We start from the raw sequence: 27,879 nt of genomic DNA on the forward strand, positions 1-27,879 counted from the left end.
AGTGCTGATCCAGGGATTTTAAGTGGTTACAGAGGAAGTGGGGTGCTGAAGTAGGTGCAGGTAGGCCAGGGCCTAGTAAAAACCAGCCTCTAGCGTATCCCAGCAGGCTGCGACCCGCTGTTGCAGCCTGCTGGTGAATGTCAGTTTAGCACTGACATTAAAAAACTTTGCACTACAGGAATAATGCAAAGTATTTTAGAAGAGATCGCCTATAATAGAATTATAATAGTATACTAATAGTTGTGAGACTTTGAAATGGTTAATAAAATAAAAAATACAGTTTTTTTCCATTGAAAAAATGCTTTTCAGTGGAAAAAAATAGCAAAAATAATATCTCCTTCACATATTTGGTATTCCCGCATCTGTAACAATCCACACTGTGCAATCATCATGTAATGTATCCCCTACGGTGAACACCGTCAAAGAAAACCATGAAAACATTCCAGAATTGCTGCTTTTTGCGTATTCGCCAGACTAATTTAACTTGAGTGGGTCAGCGAACCGTCCACTCTGCAAAAAAAAAAATTTAGCTTTTTTGCAGTGCGGAGTCACCGAAATGGCTTTCCACTCCATGCTTTCCACAGAGCATGCCTAGAAAACTGTCACATGCCATAGGTCCCCTCCTGATCATTGTGTCTATGGCCCATGTGGCTGCTGTAAAGCATATTTCTAAAGGCTGCTAAGGCTACTTTCACACTTGCGGCAGAGAGATCCGGCAAGCAGTTCCGTCGCCGGAACTGCCTGCCGGATCCGGCAAAACGTATGCCAACCGATGGCATTAGCAAGACTGATCAGGATCCTGATCAGTCTTAAAAATGCCTGTTCTGTCCCAAAAATGCATTGAAATGCCGGATCCGTCTTTCCGGTGTCATCCGGCAAAACGGATCCAGCATTAACTTTTTTCACCTTTTTTTCAGTCTGCGCATGCGCAGACCAGAAGGACCGATCCGGTAATACTAATACATTCCTATGTAAAAATGCCGTCTCTGGCATTCAGGCAAGTCTTCAGTTTTATTTCGCCGGAGATAAAACCGTAGCATGCTGCGGTTTTCTCTTTTGCCTGATCGGTCAAATTGACTGAACTGAAGACATCCTGATGCATCCTGATCGGATTACTCTCCATTCAGAATGCATGGGGATAAAACTGATCAGTTCTTTTCCGGTATAGAGCCCCTAGGACGGAACTCTATTCTATGCTGGAAAAGAAAACCGCTAGTGTGAAAGGACCCTAAGGACAGCTCAGGCAAGTCCTTAAAAAAATCTGCAATTAGAAAATCAAAACAGATTGGAAAAAAGGTTATGTTTCGCTATCTGGTTAAACAGGCAGAATAAACCTTTCGGTGATGCATTCCCCTTTAGAAATGTTCCCGTGGGACTAATGTAAAGCCTATGAACATACCGATCCGTTCCTAATTGCAATGTACTGTTCTCTCGCTAATGACTCCTGAGTGCATTTGTTTATTGGGAAGGCGCTTAGACTGGAAATGCTGTGTGCTCGTAAGTAACGTAGGCATTACTTGTAATCAGCGCTTACTCTGTCATGGCAACATACAGCGCGTCTGCGGATGGCAATTGGCAGCATATTGCATTATGAAACCTCTTCATAGCTTGCAGTGAAAGAGAGCGAATGCTGGTGCACCCTCTGCCGCCTGTTCTCCTGGTATCTGCAGTACCGTATTCTTACTGGTAACTTTACTTTACCCAGTTTTAGATCTACACCGCACACTGTGTCCCAAAGTACCGTATTTTTCGTTTTATAAGACTTTATAAGGCTTTATTTACCCAAAAAAGGGGGGAAAATGTCAGTGCATCATATAAAGCGAATACTAAAGAGCTTATTAGTACATTAGGGCTAGGGAGCGTTGAGTGTAGTGCTGCTAGCGCTCACACCCAGTCTTGGCCGCCAGTGTTGGCACCCCTAAAATTTTTCCAGAAAAGGAAGTATTTCTCACAGAAAATTATTGCAATGACACATGCTTTGTTATACACTTGTTTATTTCTTTTGTGTGTATTGAAACAACACAAAAAACAGGAGGGAAAAAAAGCCAAAAATGATATAATTTCACACAAATTTCAAAAAAATGGGCCGTACAAATCTCTACTATCATAACCATAACAAGCTTCTTACACCTCTCGACTGGAATTTTGGACCACTCTTCTTTTGCAACCTGCTCCAGGTCTCTCATATTTGAAGGGTGCATTCTCCCAACAGCACTTTTAAGATCTCTCCACAGGTGTTCAATGGGATTTAGATCCAGACTCATTGCTGGCCACTTCAGAACTCTCCAGCACTTTGTTCCCATCCATTTCTGGGTGCTTCTTGAAGTTTGTTTGGGGTCATTGTCCTGCTGACCTAGGACACAAACCCAGCTTTCTGACACTGGGCCCTACATTGCGACCCAAAATCCTTTGGTAATCCTTAGATTTCATGATGCCTTCCACACAGTCAAGGCGCCCAGTGCCAGAGGCAGCAAAACAACCGCAAAACATCTTTGAACCTCCACCAAATTTGACTGTAGGTACTGTGTTCTTTTCTTTGTATGCCTCACTCTGTTTTCGATAAACAGTAGGCTTATGTGCTTTACCAAAAAGCTCTATCTTGGTCTCATCTGTCCACAAGATGTTTTCCCAGAAGAATTTTGGCTTGTTCACGTACATTTTGGCAAGCTACAGTCTAGCTTTTTTATGTCTCTGTGTCAGCAGTGGGGTCCTCCTTGGTCTCCTGCCATAGTGTTTCATTTTATTCAAATGTTGACGGACAATTCATGCTGACACTGCTCCCTGAGCCTGCAGGACAGCTTGAATTTCTTTGGAACTTGTTTGGCACTGCTTATCCACCATCTGGACTATCCTGCGTTGCAACTTTTCATCAATTTTCTCTTCCGTCCACGTCCAATGCCATAGGTTGGAAACTTCTTGATTATGTTGTGCATCGAGGACAAAGGAACATCAAGATATCTGGAGATGGACTTGTAGCCTTGAGATTGTTGATGTTTTTCCACAATTTTGGTTCTTAAGTCCTCAGACAGTTCTCTTCTTCTCTTTCTGTTCTCCATGCTTAGTGTGACAGACACTCAAGGCAAAGATTGAGTCAACTTCTCCCCTTTTTAACTGGTTTCAGGTGTAATTTTTTATTTTGCTCACACTTGTTACTTGCCACGTGGGAGGTTGAACGAGCATCACATGCTTGAAACGAAGTTGTTTACCCACAATTTTGAAAAAAAGGTGTCCCACCTGTGTTTTTGTCCAATTTGCATTTTTTTCTCAGCTTTTTTGTGTTCCAATTCACACAAAGGAAATAAATGTGTATAACAAAACATGTGTAATTGCAATAATTGTCTGGGAGAAATACTTTATTTTCTGGAAAAATTTCAGGGGTGCCAACAGTTGCGGCCAGGACTGTATTACTCACCGCTCCCCGGTCTTCTCCAGGCGCAGTGTTCTGACTGCGTACAGCATCAGGATGTGGTGCGCGTAAGCATCACAGTGCAGCGCAGCAGGAAGAGTGTGCTGTGTCTCTCAAGTGATGCGCTGTCTGGAGCAGGAGAGGTAAATTCTTTTATTTTTTGTCTGATGAAGATTGGGTGTCTGATCTGAGGTCTAATCACGATTGGGTTCTGATCTGAGATCTGATGGAGTTTGGGGGTCTGATGTGAGAACGCTTAAAATAATTAATTTATTATCATAATATTAAAATTGTAGTGGCTGCCCGCCAGCAAAACAATTCAGGCTGAGTGCAATGGGGTAGTAAACTATTAGTATAAATATCCAGCCACGATCCCCATAGTCACTAATGAGTAAAAAGATCTGTGTGTGGCGCTAGAGATACAATGTTGCCTCCACAGTTCCACCACACACACTTACACTGTATTCACGATGTGTATCTGTAAGGCTACTTTCACACTTGCGGCAGAGTGATCCGAAAAGCAGTTCCGTCGCCGGCAAAACGTATGTTAACTGATGGCATTTGTAAGACTGATCAGGATCCTGAACAGTCTGAAAAAAGCCTGATCAGTCAGAAAAATGTATTGAAATGCCGGATCCGTCTTTCCGGTGTCATCCGGCAAAACAGATACAGCATTTTTTTTTTCACCCTTTTTTCGGTCTGCGCATTAGGGGATTTTCCTAATACACTAATACATTCCTATGGAAAAAAATGGCATTCAGGCAAGTCTTCAGTTTTTTTGTCCGGAGATAAAACCGTAGCATGCTGCGGTTTTATCTTTTGCCTGATCAGTTAAAAAGACTGAACTGAAGACATCCTGATGCATCCCGATCGCTCTCCATTCAGAATGCATGGGGATATGCCTGATCAGTTCTTTTCCAGTATAGAGCTCCTAGGATGGAACTCTATGCCGGAAAAAAATAACGCTAGTGTGAAAGTACCCTTACTCAAACAAGTCATTCAGAGCTAATGACAGTGTTCTCTGAAGGGGGGGGGGGGGGGGTCTAATTTGCACATGTAACCATTAATCATACCCTCACTGTCAAGCACTATGACCTATATTTGTGCATAATACGGACCGCCTAATGTAGCGTCCACTCAACGCCTTTTTCTATTCTTTCCTATTCAGGGCAGCCTTTAATCAGGAGCAGAGTTGTCATCACCCAGATACAGATCGCCCATACACTTGGCGTTTCCTGTATACTGGAAAGAAAGCGATTATTCCCCCCCCTTGACGACTTTTTTAACCATCATTAGAGAGAAATTGAGGTCTCTCCGTGTGCACACTTCCCACACATCTAATCCCACGGAGGAGGAATTGGTGGCTCTTGAAACTCTACAAAAAGATTCCACCATAGTGATTAAACCCTCCGACAAAGCGGGTAATGTGGTGATTTTGGATGTGGAGAAATATGAGGGTATGTGCACACGGATTTTGGATGACAATTTGTGTTACAGGCGAATTGACCATAATCCTATGGATGTTTTTAAACTCAAGCTGAATAACATCTTAAAAAAGACCATACAGAGTCACCTCATTGATCAGACAGAGTTCTCTTTTTTTGCTACCTGAATTCCAGGTAATAGCTGCATTTTATAGCTTGCCTAAAATTCATAAAGGGCTGAGTCCCCTAAAAGGCAGACCTATAGTGTCAGGGGTAGGGAGTCTCACAGAGAATTCAGTATGTACCTGGATGAGATTTTAAGGCCTTTTGTTTTGAATCTCCCATCATATGTAAGAGATTCCATGGACGGTCTTGGACGTCTTCTGTGACACAAACTCTCCCAGATGTAGAGGCACTTTACAGCTCTATACCGCATGATAAGTGCTGTAATGCAGTCAGGACATTCTTACAGGAGAGGGGATCACATTTGGCAGCTCACGATGAGCTCGTGATAGAACTACTTGAGTTCATGTTGGACCATAATGTGTTCCTTTTTAACCGTAGGTTTTACCACCAGCTCAGGAGAGTGGCCATGGGAAGTCCATGTGACCCAACTTTCGCCAACCTCTACCTGGGCTGGTGGGAAAGGGAGCATGTCTTTGGTGACGAAATGGATCAGTGGACATCGTCTAATCTTTTCTGGCTGAGATTTATAGACGATGTCTTTATTCTGTAAAATGGCACGTGTGTGGCCTTTCAGGAATTTGTGTCACAGCTAAAAAATAATGATCTTGGCCTGTGTTTCACCAGTGACATTGATGACACTCATTTGACATTCCTGGATTTGTTGGTTACGATTGAGAAATCGAGAAAGATCTCCACTAAGATGTACCGCAAACCCACGGCCACTAATAACCTACTCAGGTGGGAAAGTGCGCACCCAAACAGGCTTAAATACGGTATACCGAAGGGCCTATATTTAAGAGCTAGGTGCAACTGCTCTGAGTGGGTGGATTTCAAACGGGCTGCTGGTGATTTGCAACAAAGATTCTCTCAAAGAGGATACCCCAGGGCATGTCTTGCTGAGGCGTACACACACGCAACAGCCAGCAATAGGGATGATCTCCTATTTCCCCAAAAACGGGATTTGAGCAACGGTATGGTCCGGATTATAGGGACCTATGATGTGGCGCATAGCGAAATCCGAGACCTATTGCATGAACACTGGGGACTCTTGAAAATGGACCCAGTGGTAGGTCACCTGGTGGGAGACCATCCTTTGTTAACGTACAGAAGGGGGAGTAACTTGAGGGACAAGCTGGTACATAGTCTGTACAATCCTCCACTCGAATCCACTTGGTTGAGCACTAAACCTTTGGACACTTTCAGGTGCGGCATGCAAGGCGATTAAAAAAGGTGATGTTGTAAAATGTACCGTAACAGGCCGCACCTTTAACATTAGGTCCTTCATAAACTGTAGGACAGTTGGTGTAGTATATGTGGCTACTTGCATTTGCCTCAAACAATATGTTGGCAAGACCAAGAGAGAATTTCGGAGGCGTATAGGGAAACATCTCTCAAATATCTCTAGCCAGGACTTGTCCTGGCTAGAGATATTGTCATCCGGGAGAGAGAAATTGAATCACTTTTCCGGTTATTGAACATGTGAGGGGGTGATGTGGATAATCTATTGTTACGTAAAGAAACACAATGGACTTTTACACTGCAAACATTAAATGACTTTATTTCATATACCTGTTTGATCTAATTAGTGGTCCTTGTACACATCCTTCTAATACACCTCACTATGCTGATTTAAGTATGTGTAACTTATAATATTATTACTAGCTTTATATTCTAGCTGATGCATTTATCCCCTAGCGTGGTGCCGCTTTATTCCTCTGTCACTCTCATGCTGTATTTTTCCATCCGTAATTATGGCTTTGCCTCTCTCTCTCTGAGACTATTGAGAATACATCCTTTTGGTATTGCCTTCAGTTAATATACTGGACTAATATTCCCTGTGTTACAAGTTGGCTCGTTATGCCAGTGAATCTGAGAGCCCACTTGAGCGCTTTGCTCAGTATGATGGGCGGATTGAGGGGTGGTCTTACCATGCCTCTTAGTCTGTCCTTGACGCCCGTAGCTCCGCCCAATGGGTGTGGCCCCATCTATGAAAGGAGCAGCCGCGCCACAGCCGTCATAGAGCCGGAGGCTGTGCTGCACGTGTGGCGTCTCCAACGCGCAGCACTGCTCCCTGTTCTTCCCAGTATACAGGACACGCCAAGTGTATGGGCGATCTGTATCTAGGTGATGACAACTCTGCTCCTGATGAAGGGCTGCCCTGAATAGGGTAGAATAGAAACGCGTCGAGTGAACACTGTCATGAGCTCTGAATGACCTGTTTGAGTAACAGATACACATCGAGTGAATACAGTTCATCTAAGTGTGTGTGGTGGAACTGTGGAGGCAACATTGTATCTCTAGCGCCACACACAGATCTTTTTACTCATTAGTGACTATGGGGATAGTGGCTGGATATTTATACTAATAGTCCACTACTCCATTGCACTCAGCCTGAATTGTTTTGTTGGTGGATAACCACTACAATTTTAATGTTATGATAATAAATTATTTATTTTAAGCGTTCTTCTCAGGCAGTAAATCATTTATCTATTGTTTAAAAGTACGCAAACCAGTATTTACACATAGAAACATAGAATGTGTCGGCAGATAAGAACCATTTGGCCCATCTAGTCTGCCCAAAATACTGAATACTATGGATAAGCCCCTGGCCCTATCTTATATGAAGGATGGCCTTATGCCTATCCCATGCATGCTTAAACTCCTTCACTGTATTTGCAGCTGCCACTTCTGCAGGAAGGTTATTCCATGCATCCACTACTCTTGCAGTAAAGGAATACTTCCTGATATTACTTTTAAACCTTTGCCCCTCTAATTTAAAACTATGTCCTCTTGTAGCAGTTTTTCTTCTTTTAAATATTCTCTCCTCTTTTACCTTGTTGATTCCCTTGATGTATTTAGCAGTTTCTATCATATCCCCTCTGTCTCGTCTTTCTTCCAAGCTCTACATGTTAAGGTCCTTTAATCTTTCCTGGTAAGTTTTATCCTGCAATCCATGGACCAGTTTAGTAGCTCTTACTTGTTTACTTCAGTTACTTACGGGTCTGATCTGAGGTCTAATTAAGATTGGGTTCTGATCTTAGATCTGGTGAAGTTCTGGGGTTTGATGAAGATTAGGGGTTTGATTTGAGGATCTGATGAAGAGTGGGGGTTCTAATCAGGTCTGATGAAGATTGAGATTCTGTTGACAATTGAGAATCTGATTTAAAGGTCTCCTGAAGATTGGGGGTCTGATTTCAGGGGCTGTTGTGATTGGGGGTCTGATTTGGGGATTTGATGAAGATTTGGAGTCTGATTTGGGGGTTTAATCAGAGGTCTGATGAAGATTGGGAATCAGATCTGAGGTCCTCTAAAACCTATTTCTTCTAAAGCAAAAAATACAATATATTAGGCAGGTGAGATATTAATAGGATTTCAGTAAAATGAGCATTTAGGTTCCAGTTTTTAAAATAAAGCGCTTGTCTTATTCCTCATATCTTGTTAGATGTCTGGAACCTATCTCAGACAGTTTTCTTAATTAGATTGCCAGGAGATCTTGGTTAAAAGGAGAGATTAGGCTTCATTTACAAAGACCAGCTTTTTCTCCCCCTGCACTGCCAGAGGATTTGCCTAATTTAGGAGAGACCTTTCTAAATATGAAAAGCGCAAAATTTTTCAATGTCTTCCAAAAGGCATGAAAACTGAAGAGAGATCATCAAACGGTGAAAATATATGTGAGTGATTCACGGCACAGGCGAATACAATCTGATAAAGGCTTATTAGAGGGCATCTGTCAGCAGATTTGTACCTCTGATGTAGCAGTACAAAAGTAAAACATGAGCGCTGGTGCTGTGTGTAAGCAAGCAGTTTTACTACACAGTGCAGCTGCTTGTGATCCATACTGACTTCTTAGGCTAATTTCACACTGGCGTTTCTGGGTCCGCTTGTGACATACGTTTCACGGCTCTCACAAGCTGCCCAAAACGGATCAGTTTTGCCCTAATGCATTCTGAATGGATAAGGATCCGCTCAGAATGCATCAGTTTTCCTCCGTTCCGCCTCCATTCCGCTCTGGAGGCGGACACCAAAACGACGATGCGGAGCCAAACGGATCCGTCCTGACTTACAATGTAAGTTAATGGGGACAGATCCGTTTTCACTGACTTAATATGGTGCAATTAAAAACGGATCCGTCCCCCATTGACGTTCAGTGTAAGTCAGGATAGATCTTTTTTGAAGAAATAATGCAAACGGATACAAGCATTTGCATTATCGGTGCGGATCCGTCTGTGCAGATACAAGACGGATCCGCACCGAACGCGAGTGTGAAAGTAGCCTTACAGGGAGCTGCTGCTCTCTGCAATATGTCTGAACTGGACATGCAAGTCCCTGACCACCTTTTGTATGTAGAGGTCAAGTGACCTAATATATATCCATCATCCAGAGCAACCCCAAATGTAACAGAGGATATCCCTGGGAGGTCATAGTGTAGCCTGTTTTCTGCCCCCGATCATCAGCATTGTGGCTTCAGTTCAGACCCCCACCATATTTGTACTCCATGACTGAAAACATGCCATCAAATTATAAAATATTTACTCAGTACGGTGAACACCGTAATAGAAAAAAAAATCTAAATGGTTGATTTGCCATTTTTTGTTGCTTCACCTGATCGAAAAGTCACACATGCTCCAAAATGATATTCATAAAAACTACAGATCACTCCACAAAAAATGAGCCCCCACACAGCTCCGTAGACATGACAAAAAGTTATGGGGGTCAGAATATGTCAGTGCATAGAAAAACTTTTTTTTTTTTTTTTTTTTTAAGTATTAGAACCCAAGTAAAACTATATAGATATAGTATCATACTGAGACAGAGAATATGCCAGTAAAATGAAGCCCATAATCTATATTATTACTTCTGGGTAGGGAATAGAATTCATGTTCTGGTACAGCATAGTGTGCCCTGTACTTCTCATCAGAGCACAGTCCACACAGCGGAACACCTGGACCTCGCTGGACACGAGTGAGCTATGCCTTATGTACACGTCATATGTGTATTTTATATTTTCCTTTAATAAAGTACACATAGAGCCAGATTTATCATTAGCTCAGGTCAGAATAATGGAGTGAAAAAGTCCCAAACGCTAAAACTGCGCACAAATTTGCGACTTTTTTCTGCTCTGTACTATGCTCCCCAGTTTTCTGAAAGTGGGCGTGTTTTCTTATGTAAATGAATCTCTAGACAGATTTGCTATTGGGACTATTTAAAAAGTCGCAATTTCACTCCAGTGAGGACCATGCATATCTTATGAGACTTTTTAATAGAATTTGCGACTTTTTCATAAAAACATGCGACTTTTTCGTAAAGCTGCTAACTGACGGATAAACTGCTACCGTCAAACCACATTTATTACAGTCTTAAAGGGCCGATCATAAATCTGACTTGGCTAAAACTTACTTTAGCCATATGTTAAAGTGGAGTGAGCTGTCAGTCGTGATAAATCTGGCCCATAGAGTATTTGGGAGCTGCAATATCTACAGAATTTAGTGAAGAACCGCAGCACGCTCAAGTCTTCAATGCAAAACTGTTGTTTATTCACCAAAACAGTGCGACGTTTCGACCTTACATGGTCTTTTTCAAGCATTAAAAGCCTTGTTTCGGTGAATAAACAACATTTTTCTCCATTGAGGACTTGAGCGTGCTGCAGTTCTTCACTAAATTCTGGATGACGGGGGTGTTATAGGCTGATACCCTTCACTGCTGGCACCACCACTTTTTGGATGTATTGCTGCTGCAACCTTTAAGTATTTAGTTCTGCCATATCTCCAGCAATAACCAATAACTTCTTACCAAGACACTGCTCCCATTGCCACATGTAATTGTGTTTCATAAATGAGCCAGAATGGGGTGATTTTAGGATATCATATATACCAGACATTAATTAATTTGTTGATGGGCCTCTCGGACATAATAATTCAAAAGGGTTGAGGTATAGGATAGTATTGGAGCCAAACCTAGTTCTCCTGAGAATAAAGATTGAGAGAGGATACTACTACGGTAGTACATCAAAAGCAGGTATCTCCCTTGCCACTGGGTCTACAATATCTACACAACCAGAATACCCCAGGTAGGAACCAAGGTTAAGGCATTAATGAAGATCTGTCCTTATTTTTAATAATCGATTTGCTAAAATGTGGCCTACAGGCTAGGTTCTCAACCTGTGTTACGTGTTCCCCAGGGGTTACATATCTCGTTTCTAAGTGGCACTAGTTTAATAGAAGGCACGTTGTAAGATTACTTGCTAAGGAACAGAGGAACTCTGGACGATAGGAACCAAATTATTAATGATTTTTTTCTCTGGCCCAAGGCTGGACTAGAGGAACCCACCTATGGTTGTTGCCTTTTGTGGACTAGGCAAAACTTATCTTTAATAAATGTTTGATTTAATGGTTGCTTGATGGAACACAATGTCAATGTATTGTTGCCCAGCTATGACTAGCACAACCTTAAATTCAGTAAATGGTTACCTAAGAGTGAAGTGGAGAAACTCACATTTAGAAGAGTTGTCTCATGACGACATTTCCTGTCCATATGCCCAGTCAGGACCCCCTATGAGCCCGGATAGAGAGCAAATCTCTGTGAATGGCCCCCATTCTAAACTCAAGCCATATTTTTATTACTTTGATGGCACCATGGAAATTACTGTCTGGCCGCAGTTTTTTGACATGGCAGGACCTGGGATGACCAGGTGATTACCACGGTCGCTGCACTTTGAAAGAATTTATTTCTGATAACTCAACCCATTTGTGTATAGAGGGAATTGTGACCTTAATAACTGTTACCCAATGGTGGACTGGGGGAACCTAAACGTTCATAGAGTGTCATAAGATGGACAAATAATATATCCTGTTATTTGCTGTACTTACACAGCAGTGGATGGATCCTCTCAGTAGTCTGGACCGTACAGTACTTTAACTCAACTTCACAATTAGTCATCAGCTACGGCAAAAGAGAGGTTCTTTGTAGTCTTAATTATTCTTGAGCTAGCAGCAATCATTACATATTATTACTGGCACTTTGACTTTGTGTATTGTAATTACTTTCGTGCTAAGAAGTTAATACGGTCTTCAGATGATTGCTGTTCATAAAGAATCCTATTTTAAGACTGACTTCACTTTTCAAGAGCACTTGTACACAGTACTGTACCAGCTATATAAGCTCATCTGGCTGTATTGTTTCTTCCTTTAAATCCTAAACATGCATTCATGTTTTTCTTCTTCTCTAGCCTTTAAATCTTCCTCATCAAGACAACCTTCTTCAAGAAAGGCCCCTGCAAAGAATTATTCTGAGGTGGGTAGGAGCCCTGTATAATTTGAACCGTTGTAAGCAAATGATAAAGAATGTACGTTTTCTGAGGTCAATATACTATGTGTAGTTGGATGTAGCCCTAACAACCCATTGGTATCTTGCAATCTTCTCAATGGAAGCACTGATTGGGTGATAGAAGGTGTTCCTCCATGTCTGTCCAGCCCCTGTAGACCACAACATCTAAGGGTTTGGCGTGATCAGAGTTAAAGGGGTTGTCCAGGTTCAGAGCTGAACCCGGATATCCCTCCATTTTCACCCAGGCAGCCCCCCTGACATGAGCATCGGAGCAGTTCATGCTCCGATGCTCTCCTTTGCCCTGCGCTAAATCGCGCAGGGCAAAGGCATTTTTCTGAGTTCCGGTGACATACCGGGCTCTCTATGGGGCTGACAGGCAGCCCGGTGACGTCACCGGCACTGATGGGCGGGATTTGGCTCTGCCCTAGCCAGTAAAACTGCTAGGGCAGAGCTAAAGCGCGCCCCTCAGAGCCGGTGACGTCGCCGAACACACTGCTGGGCGGAAGTTACCGCCCGGCAGTGTGTTATTGAAAACACAAGAGCCCGTGCCCTGCGCGATCTAGCGCAGGGCACTGGAGCGCATCGGAGCATGAGATGCTCCGATGCCAGGCTCAGGAGGGCTGCCGGGGTGAAAATAAGGGTATGTCCGGGTTCAGCTCTGAACCCGGACAACCCCTTTAACTCCAATCCCGATTGTTATCTGTAAATCCACCCTTGAGCACCTTCGTTTTTAACCTAAATAGATCCAAAATACTGATTAAGGTAATATGTCTTTAGAGTGGTCCAAGGTCCATTTTTAAAAGGTGGATCTTCACTTTATGACCCAGCTCACACTTTCTGTATTGGTTTGTTTTCTGCTCTGTGGTTCTCTGTAGTAGAACATAGCAGCATAGAGATATAACATAATGGTGGCACTGATGTGTAAAAACGTGTTCTCATGTTAAGTAACTGCTCTGCTTACATCTCTTCAGGAGATAGAGGACGATGACTCCGATATAGAGCAGGTTTCCTTCACCTCATCTTCCAATGTGGCCAAGAGGTATGCTGTGTGTTGTGTGGATGAGATTTACTAAGCAAAATGGAGTAACTGATGTGTGCCAAATGTATTTTGTTATTATTGCTTCTGAGCGATCTAAAAGGGATTGTCCGGCCTAGGAGTAAAAAGCCCAATGGCTCTAACCTGTATCCAATCATAAAAAAAAACTCACCTGCCCACAGCCCTTCATTCCCGCAACAGTTAGGATCATTGGGTTTGTAGACTCCTAAGCCGGGCAACCCCTTTAACAGTGTTGAAGAGTTTCATCTGAATTTTATGTGGCTAAGATGAATCATCAAAGGCTTTGGACACCAATTATTTGTACACATTAGTGGACCTAAAAAAAAATCTTCATTCATTTTGTGACCCCTTAACATTCAGTTTACAATTTGCTCCTAAATTAAGTTAATGTTATGTAGATGTGTCCTTCCCAGTAATATATGCTGGATTTAAGATCTGTGTGTCCAGGATGCTTCTGCCTTCACTAACTCTCATGTATCAGCACAATTTCATTCCTGGACTGATTTCTTACTGATCTTAGGTATTGTAAGATCTTCCCTGCTCAGTCTGCCTTGGGTGCACTCCTGGCTCTGAACAGTGTGTGTTTCACCCCTTCCACCTGTCATTGGTCTGTGTGCTCTGTAGTCCTTGATAGATTGGATTTTTTCCCCCCTCCTACACACTCTTGCAGTTTACAGCCATGGAGATAATTAGGTCATCACACCTCTCCAGACATGTCTGTTTTAATAACTACATTCTTCCCCCATGTAATAACCATTCTGAAGCATCTATTCTTATGACTGTATGATGTGCCATTCCTATGTTATTCCTGCTAAAAGTTATGAATGAATTGCCAGCAGCTTGCAGTAAAGGTACAGATGAGTGTTACCAGTTGGGGTGGTGTCCCTGCACAGTCTGACACCAGCAGCACTGATTGGACAGAGTCAGACACACCCGCTACTGGTAACACCCAGTAGAACCTTTACTGCAGATTGCTGGCAATTTATTTCTAAATTTCTAGCAGTAGTAATAAAGGAATGGCACAACATAGTCATAAGAATAGATGCTTCAGAATTGTTATTACATGGGGAATGTATCGTAAGTAGTTACTAAAACAGACATGTCAGGAGAGGGGAGAGGTCCTCTAAGTCTCAAACTTGTTGTAATCTACCTCCAGTGGGGGGGATGTTGTATAAAACGTGAGTAACACCTCTAGACAGCAGTGATATTTTTAGAGATGTGCCAAATTTATCAAACCCTGTGCAATGTTTGATAAATTTGGTGCAAATTACAACAGCACAAACTGAAGTAAAACTGACTTAAAAAATGTAGGACACTAGTCCTTCTCAGAAAAGGGATGTGAAAACAGTAAGGCTAAAGCAAAGGGAAAAAGAAGGGCAAATGGTGAAATAAAAATGGAAAACGGAAAGACTAGCTCTTTAATTGATAATACTCTTTAAATCAGAAGTCTTTCTAAAAGTGATCTAGGGTTGCCATAATATAAAGAATTTGGTAAGATCATCAGAATCTTCAACCACTAGCTCCTCCATCCTCATAATGCTTTTGCCTCCTGAACCCATACCACCACTGTTGAAGGATGTATATTTCTCCAGTGTCGGAATAACCCTGCAATAAGCATTTTTTTGATGGTCGATGGAGAGCCTAACAATATCGAAAGCAAACCACTCCGAAAAGTTTGCCGTTATTTGACGACAACTCACCTCAAGGATCAAAATTGCTCCAAAAGCCCTTAGTGTTGAACAGTCCCTCTGTACGTGTAGCATAGTCCCTCTCTCAGAACCATATCCCCAACAGTCCTAAGGGTAGAACTTGAGAACAAGCGTAGGACACCTGTAACTTCAGATTAGCAACCTATAATATCTTTCTTGAGGTCCACGAGAGATGAGAACTGCAAACTCTCTTACCTAAGATCAACTATGTGAAAGATGCTGAGAAGGTAACCTGTCACATAAGCAAACAGTCTAGGTTGTGTCGGCCAGGAGTGCCCAAAAAAGTTTTTAGGGGTGTCTGATTATAATGGGATGCCTGACTAGTAGATCTATACCGGTAGGTTCACACAGTTTTCTTTGTCCATTTTAACTATTTTTTTTTTCACAGCATTTTCTTTAGGCTTTTTATTAATGCAGATTAAATTGCTGGAAGGAATGCGTAGTCAAGCAGGATGCGGACAGGATGACTGAAACCTCCGCTGCCGACTTGTCAGCATTAACCATATCACTATATCATAGCGATCGAACAGCTTCCATCTGTTTGTGATGAATTCACAAATAGGCAATCTAATAAACCACTAAGGGCTATAAGAATGCATTCCGTGCTCGCTCCCGGTTTACTCTCGCTGGTAGAGAGGGACCCTCAGAATAAACCTTCCCTTCTTTATAGATGGATAACAGTGATGTATTATGTATGTCAAGCATAATGCGGCAGGAATAATAGTGTTTTGGTCGAGAAATATGAGAAAGGTCGTTTCCACCTACGTGTTATTTTTCTATGAATGCAGAAAAGACAATCCAGTATAATAAAACCTCTCTCCTTGTTCAAAGCATGACTTATGGCACTACACATCTCAGACAAGGTTTCCTTAAAGGGGTTGTCCCATGGCAGAAGGTTCTGGTAAATAGCCGATTGTGCCGCGGGAATTCGCAGATGTCCCTCTATAGTGGCCACTACAGGAGAAATGTAGTAATACATGGGCGGTCTGCTATGAGTTGAGGTGGTTCTTGAGTGAGTAACCCCTAGATGATAGGTCAGTAGTATGCCATGATATACCACTACGCATTTCAGACAAGTCTTCCTTAAAGAGGTCCTCTCATCACAGATAGCCCCTTTTCAAGGTGTTTACTAAGACTTTCTAACTGATGACCTATCCTAGGTCATCAGTATGTGCTTGGTGTGGGTCCTGTAGCTGGGACTCCCACCGGTCCGATGTTTGAGAAGGGATCTGTGCTCTTGTAAGCGCCCTGGCCGTCTCGCAGCTTACCAAGCACAGCGCCATACGTACCACAGTATAACGGTAGTGCTTGCTATCCCAGCTCAGCCCCATCCACTTTAATGCGCCTAGACCATGTGACCGATAGACGTGATGTCAGTGGCCTAGGGAAAGCTGCAAGAAGGTCATGGCGCTCAGAGGAGTGCCGCAGCCTCCTTAAACAGCTGATCGTCGGGTCCCGAGTGTCTGCCCCCATCAATCAGATACTGATGACTTATCCAGGGGATAGGTCATCAGTTAAAAAGTCTCGGAAAACCCCTTTAATATCAGAGATTGCCAGCAAAGAGCTTGTGGTCAGTATGGGCAGCTCAGCGCTGGGGTCCTAGGTTCGAATCCGACCAAGGTCGCCATCTGCATGGAATTTGTATGTTCTCCCTGTGTTTGCGGGGGTTTCCTCTGGGTACTCCGTTTTCCTTCCACACTTCATAGTCATACTGCTGTGAGCCCCATTGGGGAAAGTTTGATGCTGATGGTCTGTAAAGCGCTGCAGAATATGTCAGCGCTATATAATTGCGTAACATAAAGAGCTGATTTTGACCCAGGAAATTGTTGCAGATTTCTCTTGTAGCGCCCACTACTAGAGAAATGTGGTATTACATATTATACATGGATGCCCTTTGCTGGAGTGAGCAATTCTGCTAGTTAGTAGCCCACTATTCGGCCTCATTGAGAAGGGTCTCAAGTGGGTATCCCTGTTCTGTAACTGTGTTTGCCCTGATAGGCCACTTAGAATCCCTGTAACCATGGAAACGAGCAGTGTATAATGTGATGGGAAAATGAATCCAGCCAGCAAAGGAGGCAATATGGACAATCACAATACATTAGTAAGGGCCTTGTAATAACTTTCTCTACATGATAAATGCCACTTGCTTAAGTGAGACGACCCCTTTAACCCCTTCCCGATATGTGACTTAATAGTACGTCATGGCGGCAAGTGACTTGCCGCATTTTGACGTACTACTACGTCATGGTGATCGGGCGGGCACCGGAGCTATCAGGGACTTCCGGGTCACTGCTGTATCCGCCGGCATTGCTATAAAAGCCAATGCCGGCAGATTAACCCCTTGTATGCCGGGGTCAGCACTGACAGCGGCATAGAAGGTGCATGTGGCAGGTGAGGGAGCCCATCGGGTCCCCGTGCTGCTGTGGCGGGGTCCCGATGGGTGATGAGGCAGCCCGATACCATGCAGAGGCTGCCCAATGCCTTGCACAGCATCGGGACCTGTCTTCTATAGGTGCCAAGGAGATCCAGCCTCAGGCCCGTCTCCTAGGCCAGTGGTCCCCAACCTTTTTTGCACCAGGGACCAGTTTCATCCAAGACAATTTTCCCAGGGAGCAGGTGGGGTGAGGGGGAGAAAGATGGCGAGGCTTAGGGGGTGGGCGGGGCTGACTGATTCACGCGCATAACAAAACACAAGGTGCATATTAAAATATATAACACTATATAACGACTATATAAACTGACTAGGGTCTCTGCTGCACTGGTCTCTGCTGCACTGGTCTCTGCTGCACTGGTCCCTATTTTTCACCCTATAAGATGCACCTAGGTTTTAGAGGAGAACAATAAGAAAAAATATTTTTCATTACACCTCAGGTCAGACCAGCAATCAGACCTCAGATCAGACCCCCAAACCTTTAGCCATCTATCAGCCCCTCATGTCAGCCATACAGTATGTCCCCCAGGTCAGCCATCAGCCCCCAGTGCAAATAAAATAAAATAAACACTTACCTCTCCTGCTCCTGGTCACCATCGCGATCCTCTTCATCCTGCTGTCGGCTGGCTGTGTATAGCGGTGCACAGTGTGAGGTCACAGAGTGACCTCACGCTGTGCGCAGCCCTGCACAGCCGAAAGCCAAGCCGTGGACCAGGAAGCGGTGAGTACAGATCCTTCACCACTTCCTGGTCCTTCTGTACTAATGAAGCGCTTCCATAATGGAAGCGCTTCATTAGTACAGCGTTAAAGACTGCCCTGATCGCCGCGGCCCGGCAAACCATCTTCCAGGTCCTGGGCCGCGGCCCGGCGGTTGGGGACCGCTGTCCTAGGCAACCTGTTAGTGTATGACTCAGTGTCATACACTAACAGGCAATGCATTACAATACAGATGTATTGTAATGCATTGCAGAGGCGATCAGACCCTCAAAAGTTGAAGACCCAGAGTGGGACAGAAATAAAGTTTAAAAAAAAGCTTTAAAAAAAATAGTTTCAAGTAAGAAAAATGAAAAAAACACCACTTTCACCAGATTATATCATAAAAAAAAAAGAAGGAAAAAAACACACATATTTGGTATCACCGCGTCTGTAACGACCGGCTCTATAAAAATATCACATGACCTAACCCCTTAGCTGAACACCGTAAAAATTTTTAATAAAAACAGTGCCAATAAAAGCCATTTTTTGTCACCTTACATCACAAAAATTGTAATACCAAGCAATCAAAAAGGCGTATGCCCCCCCAAAATAGTACCAATCAAACCGTCACCTCATCCCGCAAAAAATGAGACCCTATTGAAGACAACCGGTCAAAAAATAAAAAAGCTATGGCTCTCAGACTATGAAGACATCATTTTTTTTTTTTTCAAAAATGCTATTATTGTGTAAATGTAAATAAGAAAAGGTATACATATTAGGTATTGCCACATCCGTAACAATCTGCTCTAAAAAAAAGTCACATGACCTAACTCCTCAAGTGAACGCTGTGAAAATAAATAAAAAAAACGGTGTCAAAACAACCAATTTTTTGGTCACTTTGCTCCAGATAGTGTAATAATTAGAGAAGAGCGAATTTCAGGTCATGAAATTCGTTCCCGCTTCGTTTACTTTTAAAAGGTGAATTGCGTTATGGATTCCATTACCACGGACCATAACACAATTCTATGACGGAATGCCTTTAGAGACATTCCGTTATTCATTCCGTCATAATAGAAGTCTATGGGCTGCAAAATGGATCCGTCCCGTCTCCGTTGTGCAGGGGAGTCCTCTCCTGCATAATGGAAACGGGACGGGTCCGTTTAGCAGCCCATAGAATTCTATTATGACGGAATGAATTACGTAATGCCTCTAATGCCGTTAGGCATTCAGTCATAGAATTGCGTTATGGTCCGTGGTAACGGAATCCATAACGCAATTCACCTTTTACTAGTAAACGAAGCGGGAATTAATTTCAAAATATGAAATTCACTCATCTCTAGTAATAATGAATGATCAAAAAATCAAATGTACCCCAAAATAGTACCAATAAAACTGGCACCTTATCCCCTAGTTTCCAAAATGGGGTCATTTTTTGGAAGTTTCTACTGTAAGGGTGCATCATGGGCCTTCAAATGGGGCATGGCATCTAAAAACCAGACCAGCCATATGGCGCTTCTTTTCTTCTGCGCCCTGCCGTGTGCCCTTACATCAGTTTACAACCACATATGGGGTGTTTATGTAAACTGCATAATCAGGGTAATAAATATTGAGTTTTGTTTGGCTGTTAACTCTCGATGTGTTAAAGATTTTTTTTTTATTAAAATGGAAAATCTGCCAAAAAAGTGAAATTTAGAAATGTCCTCTTGATTTTCTTTTAATTCTTGTGGAACAGCTAAAGGGTTAACAAAGTTTGTAAAGTCCGTTTTGAGTAACTTGAGGGGTGTAGTTTCTACAATGCGGTCATTTATGGGGCGTTTCCACTATGTAAGCCTCACAAAGTGACTTCAGACCTGAGCTGGTCCTTCTTAAAAGTGGGTTTTTGGAAAAAAGGGGTATTCCCATCTTCACTTTTCATACTTACTTTCGTTGAGCGCGACATTTACTTCCTGGATTCGGCTGGGTGTGATTGATATCTTCGCCGGGCCGCGCTTGCGCAGAAGTGTGAAGATTTTTTTTCCCGGCCGGGTCGCGCAATGTCATGAACGCGCATGCGCCATGGTAACCTATTCCTGGCCTGTATAGTACAGAGCTGACGTGCGCGTTCGCGGCTCTGTACTATACTGGCCAGGAAGAAGTCATCATGGCGCATGCGCGGTGGCGTGCGCGTTCAGGACATTGCGCGACCCGGCCGGGAGAAAATCTTCAGTCTTCTGCGCAAGCGCAGCCTGGCGGGATTCGACATTAGAGGTGGCTGTAACCATTGGAGACAAAAGACAACGATCAGGTAAGAGGGGACTTATTTTCTCAAAAAGTTTAGGAATTGGGTAATTAAATGTATTTACAATAATGATCACTGTCAAATCATTAACAGATTTAACAGTGATCATTATGAAGGGATACCCCTTTAAGAATTGCTTCTAAAATTCTAAGCCTTCTAACATCCTAAAAAAAATTAAATGACATTTACAAAATGATGCCAACATAAAGCGGACATATGGGGAATGTTAAGTAATAAATATTTTATGAGGTATCCCTTTCTGTTTTAAAAGCAGAGAAATAGAAATTTTGAAAATTGCTAATTTTTCTAAATGTTTGCTAAATTTGGGATTTTTTCCTAAATAAAGGTGAAATATATTGACTCACATTTATGACTATCATGAAGTGCAATGTGTAACGAGAAAACAGTCTCAGAATGGCCTGGATAAGTAAAAGCGTTGCAAAGTTAAAATCACATAAAGTGACACATGTCAAATTTGCAAGAAATGGCTTGGGCAGGAGGGCGAAAACTGGCCCGGGGTAGTAGGGGTTAACAATACTGACTATGACAGTAATAATTACAATAAGGGTATTATGTTATTTAATATTATCATTACAGCATAATTATGCTTCTATTATTGGTATTGTTCCTTATTGTATGTTATAATGTGTATGGTAATTGCGGCGTTTTCAGCACACTCCGATACGGCAGGGTAACATACAACCGCGTGACTGTATCTTGGTAACTGAGTTCCCTCTAATAGGACAGCTGCCTCCTCTTTGGATGAAGTCAGCTCTGTATAAAGGAGACCATTGCCAGCTGTCACCCCGGGGTGGGGGGCACTTACTTTGATGTGTGCACTCTGCCTCTGACTGCGCCTTCTATACTTGAATGAAGTGGCATTTCGCTTCTTCGCTTTCCACCGCCAGATTCTTTGTTCTTACGAAATATAATGGTCATAATGGGTCTTAATGCAGGGAAATGCGACGCAGCCTTCATGTTTCTGCTCCACTTTATTTATGCATTTTTAATAAATAGAGACTCTTAAAGGGAGTGGGGAAGGATTTCATGTTCTTAGCAAAGATTCATGCAACTGAATCACTTTTTACAGATTACTTTTAAAAGGACACTTTCACCAGAAGGGGCTACTCGGTAATCAAAGAAAACAGATGTTTTATTAGAATTTTTAGCTGTTTTTCTTATGTTTCTACTGTACCATTCTACAGAAAATTAAATAGGAAAAATTGTCCTTATACAACGGTCAGCACAGATGATAGGACCTCCTTTATAGACAGATAACCCACTGTGAGTTCACTGCTGCTATGAGTGGAAGATTTTATCTGAACAGTAAACCCTGTGATAATAGTAGCTGTAGAATTGGGATGATAATATGATAGCTCTATTGTTCGCTTGATGGGCCTACTGTAGATAAAAATGGGACCAAAGGAGCATTTCATTGAGTATTCTGATCTGATTGAGTCACTAGAGGAGGGCTCTCTTTGTTCACTGTGATTGTCTGACTGAGAGAGGTAAAGCAAATCTTTCACCAGCGACCTCCCTATCCAGCTTTTTAGTGGCCAGAAAGAAGTGGCTCATAGGGTAAGTATGCAAGGCATCTCAATCCCTAAAGGGATGTTTGTGCGCCCACCTGTATTCTGGTGGTAAATGCGTTGGAGATGTAGGATTCGTAGGTGAAGATGATGAGGTCATTGCTGCCAGTGCCAATGCATTTGGATGAGATCCCCAGGACAAAGGTCGCCATCCAGCCGGAGGAATAGCACAAGAACAAGAGGGTGTGTAGCTGAGGTGTACCTCCCCTACTCACCCTCCTGTTCTTACCCAGCTGTTTGCATACACACTTAACTGTGGTTCATCTGATTAAAACGCTGCTTTTCTTTTGTTCATCCGTGGCTCCATTCCTGAGTTATAATGCTTTTTATTAATGCAAATTAGGTCTTTGGTGCAGTGAGGGTGTCGCCATTGTTCTTGTTTCACCCAAGCTCCGAGACTCCTTTCTGTGGCCAACCTCTCCCTGACTACTTTAACACTGCCTGACCCTGTCAATTAAAGCAGCCAGGGAAGGGCTGGCCGCAAAAAGAGGAGGAGCTTGGGTGCAACAAGGGCATTGGTGACGCCCTCATTGCACCAAGGTCCTAATTTGCATATTAACCACCTCAGGACCGCTGTACGCAGGATTGCATCCTGTCGGCGGCCCTGTTATTCCGGGTGGACGCGCCGGTGCGTCATCTCGCGAGACGCGAAATTTCGGGCAAAGCTGGCCCGCGCATGCGCATCACGGGCCGGCAAAAGTTAGAGGAGTATTTCGTCATCAGCCTGCCAGCCAATGATCGTGGCTGGCAGGCTGATGATTTTAAAAAAATCGAATCAGAAGCCAGTTAACATTTTATATTTATAAATATAAGGTGTTAAATGGCTTCCCTGCTCCTCTGCTGGTCTTTTTCGTCGGTTGGTCTCAGCAGAGGAGCACAGTTCACAGTGAGTAGCCACCAAACACTTCACTTAGCCCCAGATCACCCCCCAGCACCCCAATTAACCCCTTGATCACCCCTTGATCGCCCCTGTCAATCACCTAGTGAAAGGGAAAAAAGTGATCAGTGTAAACTGTCACTTTTTTTTTTCACTGGCCTTGACCGATAGTTTTAGGATAGTTTAGGCCCCTTTGTTAGGTAGTTAGCGATCGTTTAGCGCCCAGCCCACCGCACCGCAGTCACTGATTCGCTGATTAGCGTATCGCTAATCAGCATTTGTACTTTTATAGTACCTGTAAGTGATCAGAACTGATCACAGTCAGATCTATAATAGTATTAGTGTCACCTTAGCTCGCCCTCCACCCAAAACGCAGTGTTTGCCCGATCAGGCCTGATCGGTCGCCCACCGTGCGTTCACCCACGCCTGCCCCGCCGCAGTGACAAAAATATATATATTTTTTTTATCACTGCACAATCACTTTACAAGCGCTGTGGCGATAAAAAAAATCAGTTTTGATATTTTTTATCAATCGCAGCGGTACTTCGCTAGCCTCCCATTTGTAAGACAGGCTTGCTTTCTTTCTTGGGTAGTCTCAGGGAATACCCCCTAAATTTAGTTGACCAAATGGCAAACAAGGGGTATTATTCTGAAGAGGCCTACAGGCTTCTGACCCAGTCGGATGAGGAATGGGAACCCTCATCTGACGAATCCAGCGGGTCAGATTAAGAACCTGTAGAAAGCAGTGGCAGTCTGACCCAAAGTTCGGACAAGGAGGTTAAGGTCCCTAATAGCACCAGGCGTACTCGTCCCCGTGTTGCTAGACCACAGGTTGCGCAGGATCCGCTTCAAGGGCAGCAGAGTGGGGCTGGCGCTGTCGGATTATGTGGTGAGGCATACACCAGCAGCGCAGCCCATCCTGGACTTAGTACCAGCACTGCCGTACAACATGGTGAAGTGGCGAGCACCAGAATCGCAGTTGAAGCTGGTACGGTGGCAGGTGCAATAGTTACCCCGTCGCAGCCACTGCACAGACAGGCCCGTAGACCCCCTAGAGTCCCTGAGGTGCTGGCAAAACCTGATTGGCAGTCCCCAACTTCAGCCGCACCATTAGTTCCCCCTTTCACCGCCCAGTCTGGAGTTCGGGTTGAGACAGCTCAGATCGGTTCGGCCCTGGGATTTTTTGAGCTGTTCTTGACTGCGGAGCTGTTGGACTTAGTTGTGGCAGAAACAAATCGGTATGCCACACAATTTATAACCGCTAACCCGGGAAGCTATTATGCCCAGTCTTTCCGGTGGAAACCCGTCCAAGTTTCCGAATTTAAAATTTTTCTGGGCCTTCTCCTCAACATGGGCTTAACCAAAAAGCATGAATTGCGGTCATATTGGTCCACGAACCCAATTCATCACATGCCCATGTTCTCTGCTGCCATGTCCAGGACACGATTTGAGACCATCCTGCGTTTCCTGCACTTTAGTGACAACAGCACCTCCCTTCCCAGAGGCCACCCAGCTTTTGACCGGCTCCACAAAATTCGGCCCCTCATAGACCACTTCAACAACAAAATTGCAGATTTGTATACCCCTGAGCAAAACATCTGCGTAGACGAGTCCCTTATACATTTTACCGGGCGCCTTGGCTTCAAACAATACATCCCAAGCAAGCGCGCCCGGTATGGGGTCAAATTGTATAAGCTCTGTGAAAGGGCCACAGGTTATACCCACAAATTTCGGATCTATGAGGGTAAAGATCAGACCCTGGAGCCGGTCGGTTGTCCTGACTACCTGGGGAGCAGTGGGAAGACAGTCTGGGACTTGGTGTCACCCTTATTTGGCAAGGGGTACCATCTTTATGTGGACAATTTCTACACAAGTGTGCCCCTCTTCAGGCATTTGTTCCTAGAACAGATTGGCTGCTGTGGCACCGCGCGACCTAGTCGCCGGGGCTTCCCCCAACGGCTCGTTTCCACCCGTCTCGTCAGGGGGGAAAGGGCTGCCTTGTGTAACCAAGAACTGCTCGCGGTGAAATGGAGAGACAAGCGTGACGTTTACATGCTCTCCTCCATTCACGCAGACACGGCAATGCAAATTGAACGAGCATCCAGTGTCATTGAAAAGCCCCTCTGTGTCCACGACTATAATTCGCTCATGGGAGGGGTGGACTTCAATGACCAGATGTTGGCTCCTTAGCTACTTTCCCGCAGGACCAGACGCTGGTATAAGAAGGTGTCTGTATATTTAATTCAATTGGCTCTGTATAATAGTTTTGTTCTCTACAGTAAGGCTGGGAGAACAGGATCCTTCTTAAAATTTCAGGAAGAGATCATCGAGAACCTCCTGTATCCAGGAGGTTCCGTGGCCCATCCACCAGTGTAGTGAGCCGTCTACACGAGCGACATTTCCCCAGTGTCGTTGCTGGTACCTCAAACCGACCGCCAGGAGTGGAATAAGCCGCTATTTCTGTCCTGACTGCCCTGACCACCCTGCCCTATGCTTAGGGGAGTGTTTCCGGAAGTACCACACACAGGTACACTTAGCATAGGGATTGCATCTCACAGGACAGGCACACAGGGCTATTAGGGCCCATTCACACAGAGCTGCTGCAAACCTCTCCTTTCACCTGGGACAAAGTGCATAATGTACTTCGCCACATCTTTGTCCCATGGGGAAGGAGAGGTTTGTCCTATAAAGGTAAAATAAGAAGAAAAAAAAGAAAAATCACCGGCAAGCAAAAAAGTTAACGTTCTGTTCAAAAAGTTAAATAGTTTATATGTTCCGTTCAAATGTTATTATAAAGTTAATACATTTATTGCGTTGCGGCCTGGTTTTTTCTTTTTTGTTTTGTTTTTTTTACCTTCCAGGTGGACCAACCGATCGACTAGCTGCAGCACTGATGTGCATTCTGACAGAAGCATTGCGCTGCTGTCATATTACACAAAAGTCAGTGTATGCGGCGCTGCAAGACAAGATTTCTCCTCTGCGGTAACAGATACGTTTGCCGAGGCATATGAGCTGAGGAGGCGGCGGTGTTCATATGCTTTGGCAAACACTTTGTATGTATGTATGTATGTATGTATGTATGTATGTATATATATATATATATATATATATATATATATATATATATATAAAAAATCCCGGCAATGATTTATTCATCCACATTGATCGATGCGAATGAAGAAATCTGTGCTGTTCATTTTTTCTTTCAGCCAAGAGGCTGAACGGAAAAAAAATATCTCATTACCCGTATGCTCAATATAAGGAGAATAGCAGAAACTCCTAATGCTGGCCATACATGTAATGATTGCGGAGCCCCTCAAATGCCCACAAATGACCCCATTTTGGAAAGAAGACACCCCAAGGTATTCGCTGAGGGGCATATTGAGTCCATGAAAGATTAAAATTTTTGTCTCAAGTTAGCGGAAAGGGAGACTTTGTTAGAAAAAAAATAATAAAAAATCAATTTCCGCTAACTTGTGCCCCCCAATTTTTTTTTCTATGAACTAGCCATGCCCCTCATTGAATACCTTGGGGTCTCTTCTCTCCAAAATGGGGTCACATGTGGGGTATTTATACTGCCCTTGCTTTTTAGGGGCCCTAAAGCGTGAGAAGAAGTCTGGGATCCAAATGTCTAAAAATGCCCTCCTAAAAGGAATTTGGGCACCTTTGCGCATCTAGGCTGCAAAAAAGTGTCACACATGGGGTATCACCGTACTCAGGAGACGTTGGGGAATGTGTTTTGGGGTGTCATTTTACATATACCCATGCTGGGTGAGATAAATATCTTGGTCAAATGCCAACTTTGTATAAAAAAAAATGGGAAAAGTTGTCTTTTGCCGAGATATTTATCTCACCCAGCATGGGTATATCTAAAATGACACCCCAAAACACATTCCCCAACTTCTCATGAGTACAACGATACCACATGTGTGACACTTTTTTGCAGCCTAGGTGGGCAAAGGGGCCCACATTCCAAAGAGCACCTTTCGGATTTCAAAGGGCATTTTTTACACATTTTGATTTCAAACTACTTCTCACGCATCAGGGCCCCTAAAACGTCAGAGCAGTATAACTACCCCACAAGTGACCACATTTTGAAAAGAAGACACCCCAAGGTATTCCGTGAGGGGCATGGCGAGTTTCTCGAATTTTTTTTCTTTGTCACAAGTTAGCGGAAAATTATGATTTTTTTTTTTTTTTTTTTTTCTTACAAAGTCTCATATTCCACTAACTTGTGACAAAAAATAAAAAATTATATGAACTCGCCATGCCCCTCACGGAATACCTTGGGGTGTCTTCTTTCCAAAATAGGGTAACTTGTGGGGTAGTTATACTGCCCTGGCATTTTAGGGGCCCTAATGCGTGAGAAGTAGTTTGAAATCAAAATCTGTAAAAAATGCCCTGTGAAATCCGAAAGGTGCTCTTTGGAATGTGGGCCCATTTGCCCACCTAGGCTGCAAAAAAGTGTCACATATGTGGTATCGCCGTACTCGGGAGACGTTGGGGAATGTGTTTTGGGGTGTCATTTTACATATACCCATGCTGGGTGAGATAAATATCTCGGCAAAAGACAACTTTTCCCATTTTTTTTTATACAAAGTTGGCATTTGACCAAGATATTTATCTCACCCAGCATGGGTATATGTAAAATGACACCCCAAAACACATTCCCCAACTTCTCCTGAGTACGGCGATACCACATTTGTGACACTTTTTTGCAGCCTAGGTGGGGAAATGGGTCATTAAGGGTGTTTAAGCTAGGGGAGCTGAGGTGGTTAAGAAAAAGTATAACTCGGGAATGGAGGCTTGGATGATCAAAAGAAAACCAGTGTTTTAATCAGGTGAACCACAACTATGTTTCAATATAAACAATTGGATAGGGAGGTACTAGTGACAGATTCTG

The 27,879-nt window shown here is 43.5% G+C and overlaps 1 protein-coding gene across 1 annotated transcript in view; it reads left to right on the forward strand.

Annotated features, from left to right (window-relative positions):
- Positions 1–27,879, forward strand: part of MRE11 (MRE11 homolog, double strand break repair nuclease) — a 295,143-nt gene that overhangs the window by 202,931 nt on the left and 64,333 nt on the right. Inside the window, exons 17-18 of the mRNA XM_044284591.1 lie at positions 12,242–12,306; positions 13,311–13,378. Of these exons, the coding sequence (XP_044140526.1) occupies positions 12,242–12,306; positions 13,311–13,378 (133 nt within the window). The remainder of the gene's footprint in view (positions 1–12,241; positions 12,307–13,310; positions 13,379–27,879) is intronic.

The sequence above is a fragment of the Bufo gargarizans genome, chromosome 3, assembly GCF_014858855.1.
Source record: "Bufo gargarizans isolate SCDJY-AF-19 chromosome 3, ASM1485885v1, whole genome shotgun sequence".
Lineage (NCBI taxonomy): Eukaryota > Metazoa > Chordata > Amphibia > Anura > Bufonidae > Bufo > Bufo gargarizans.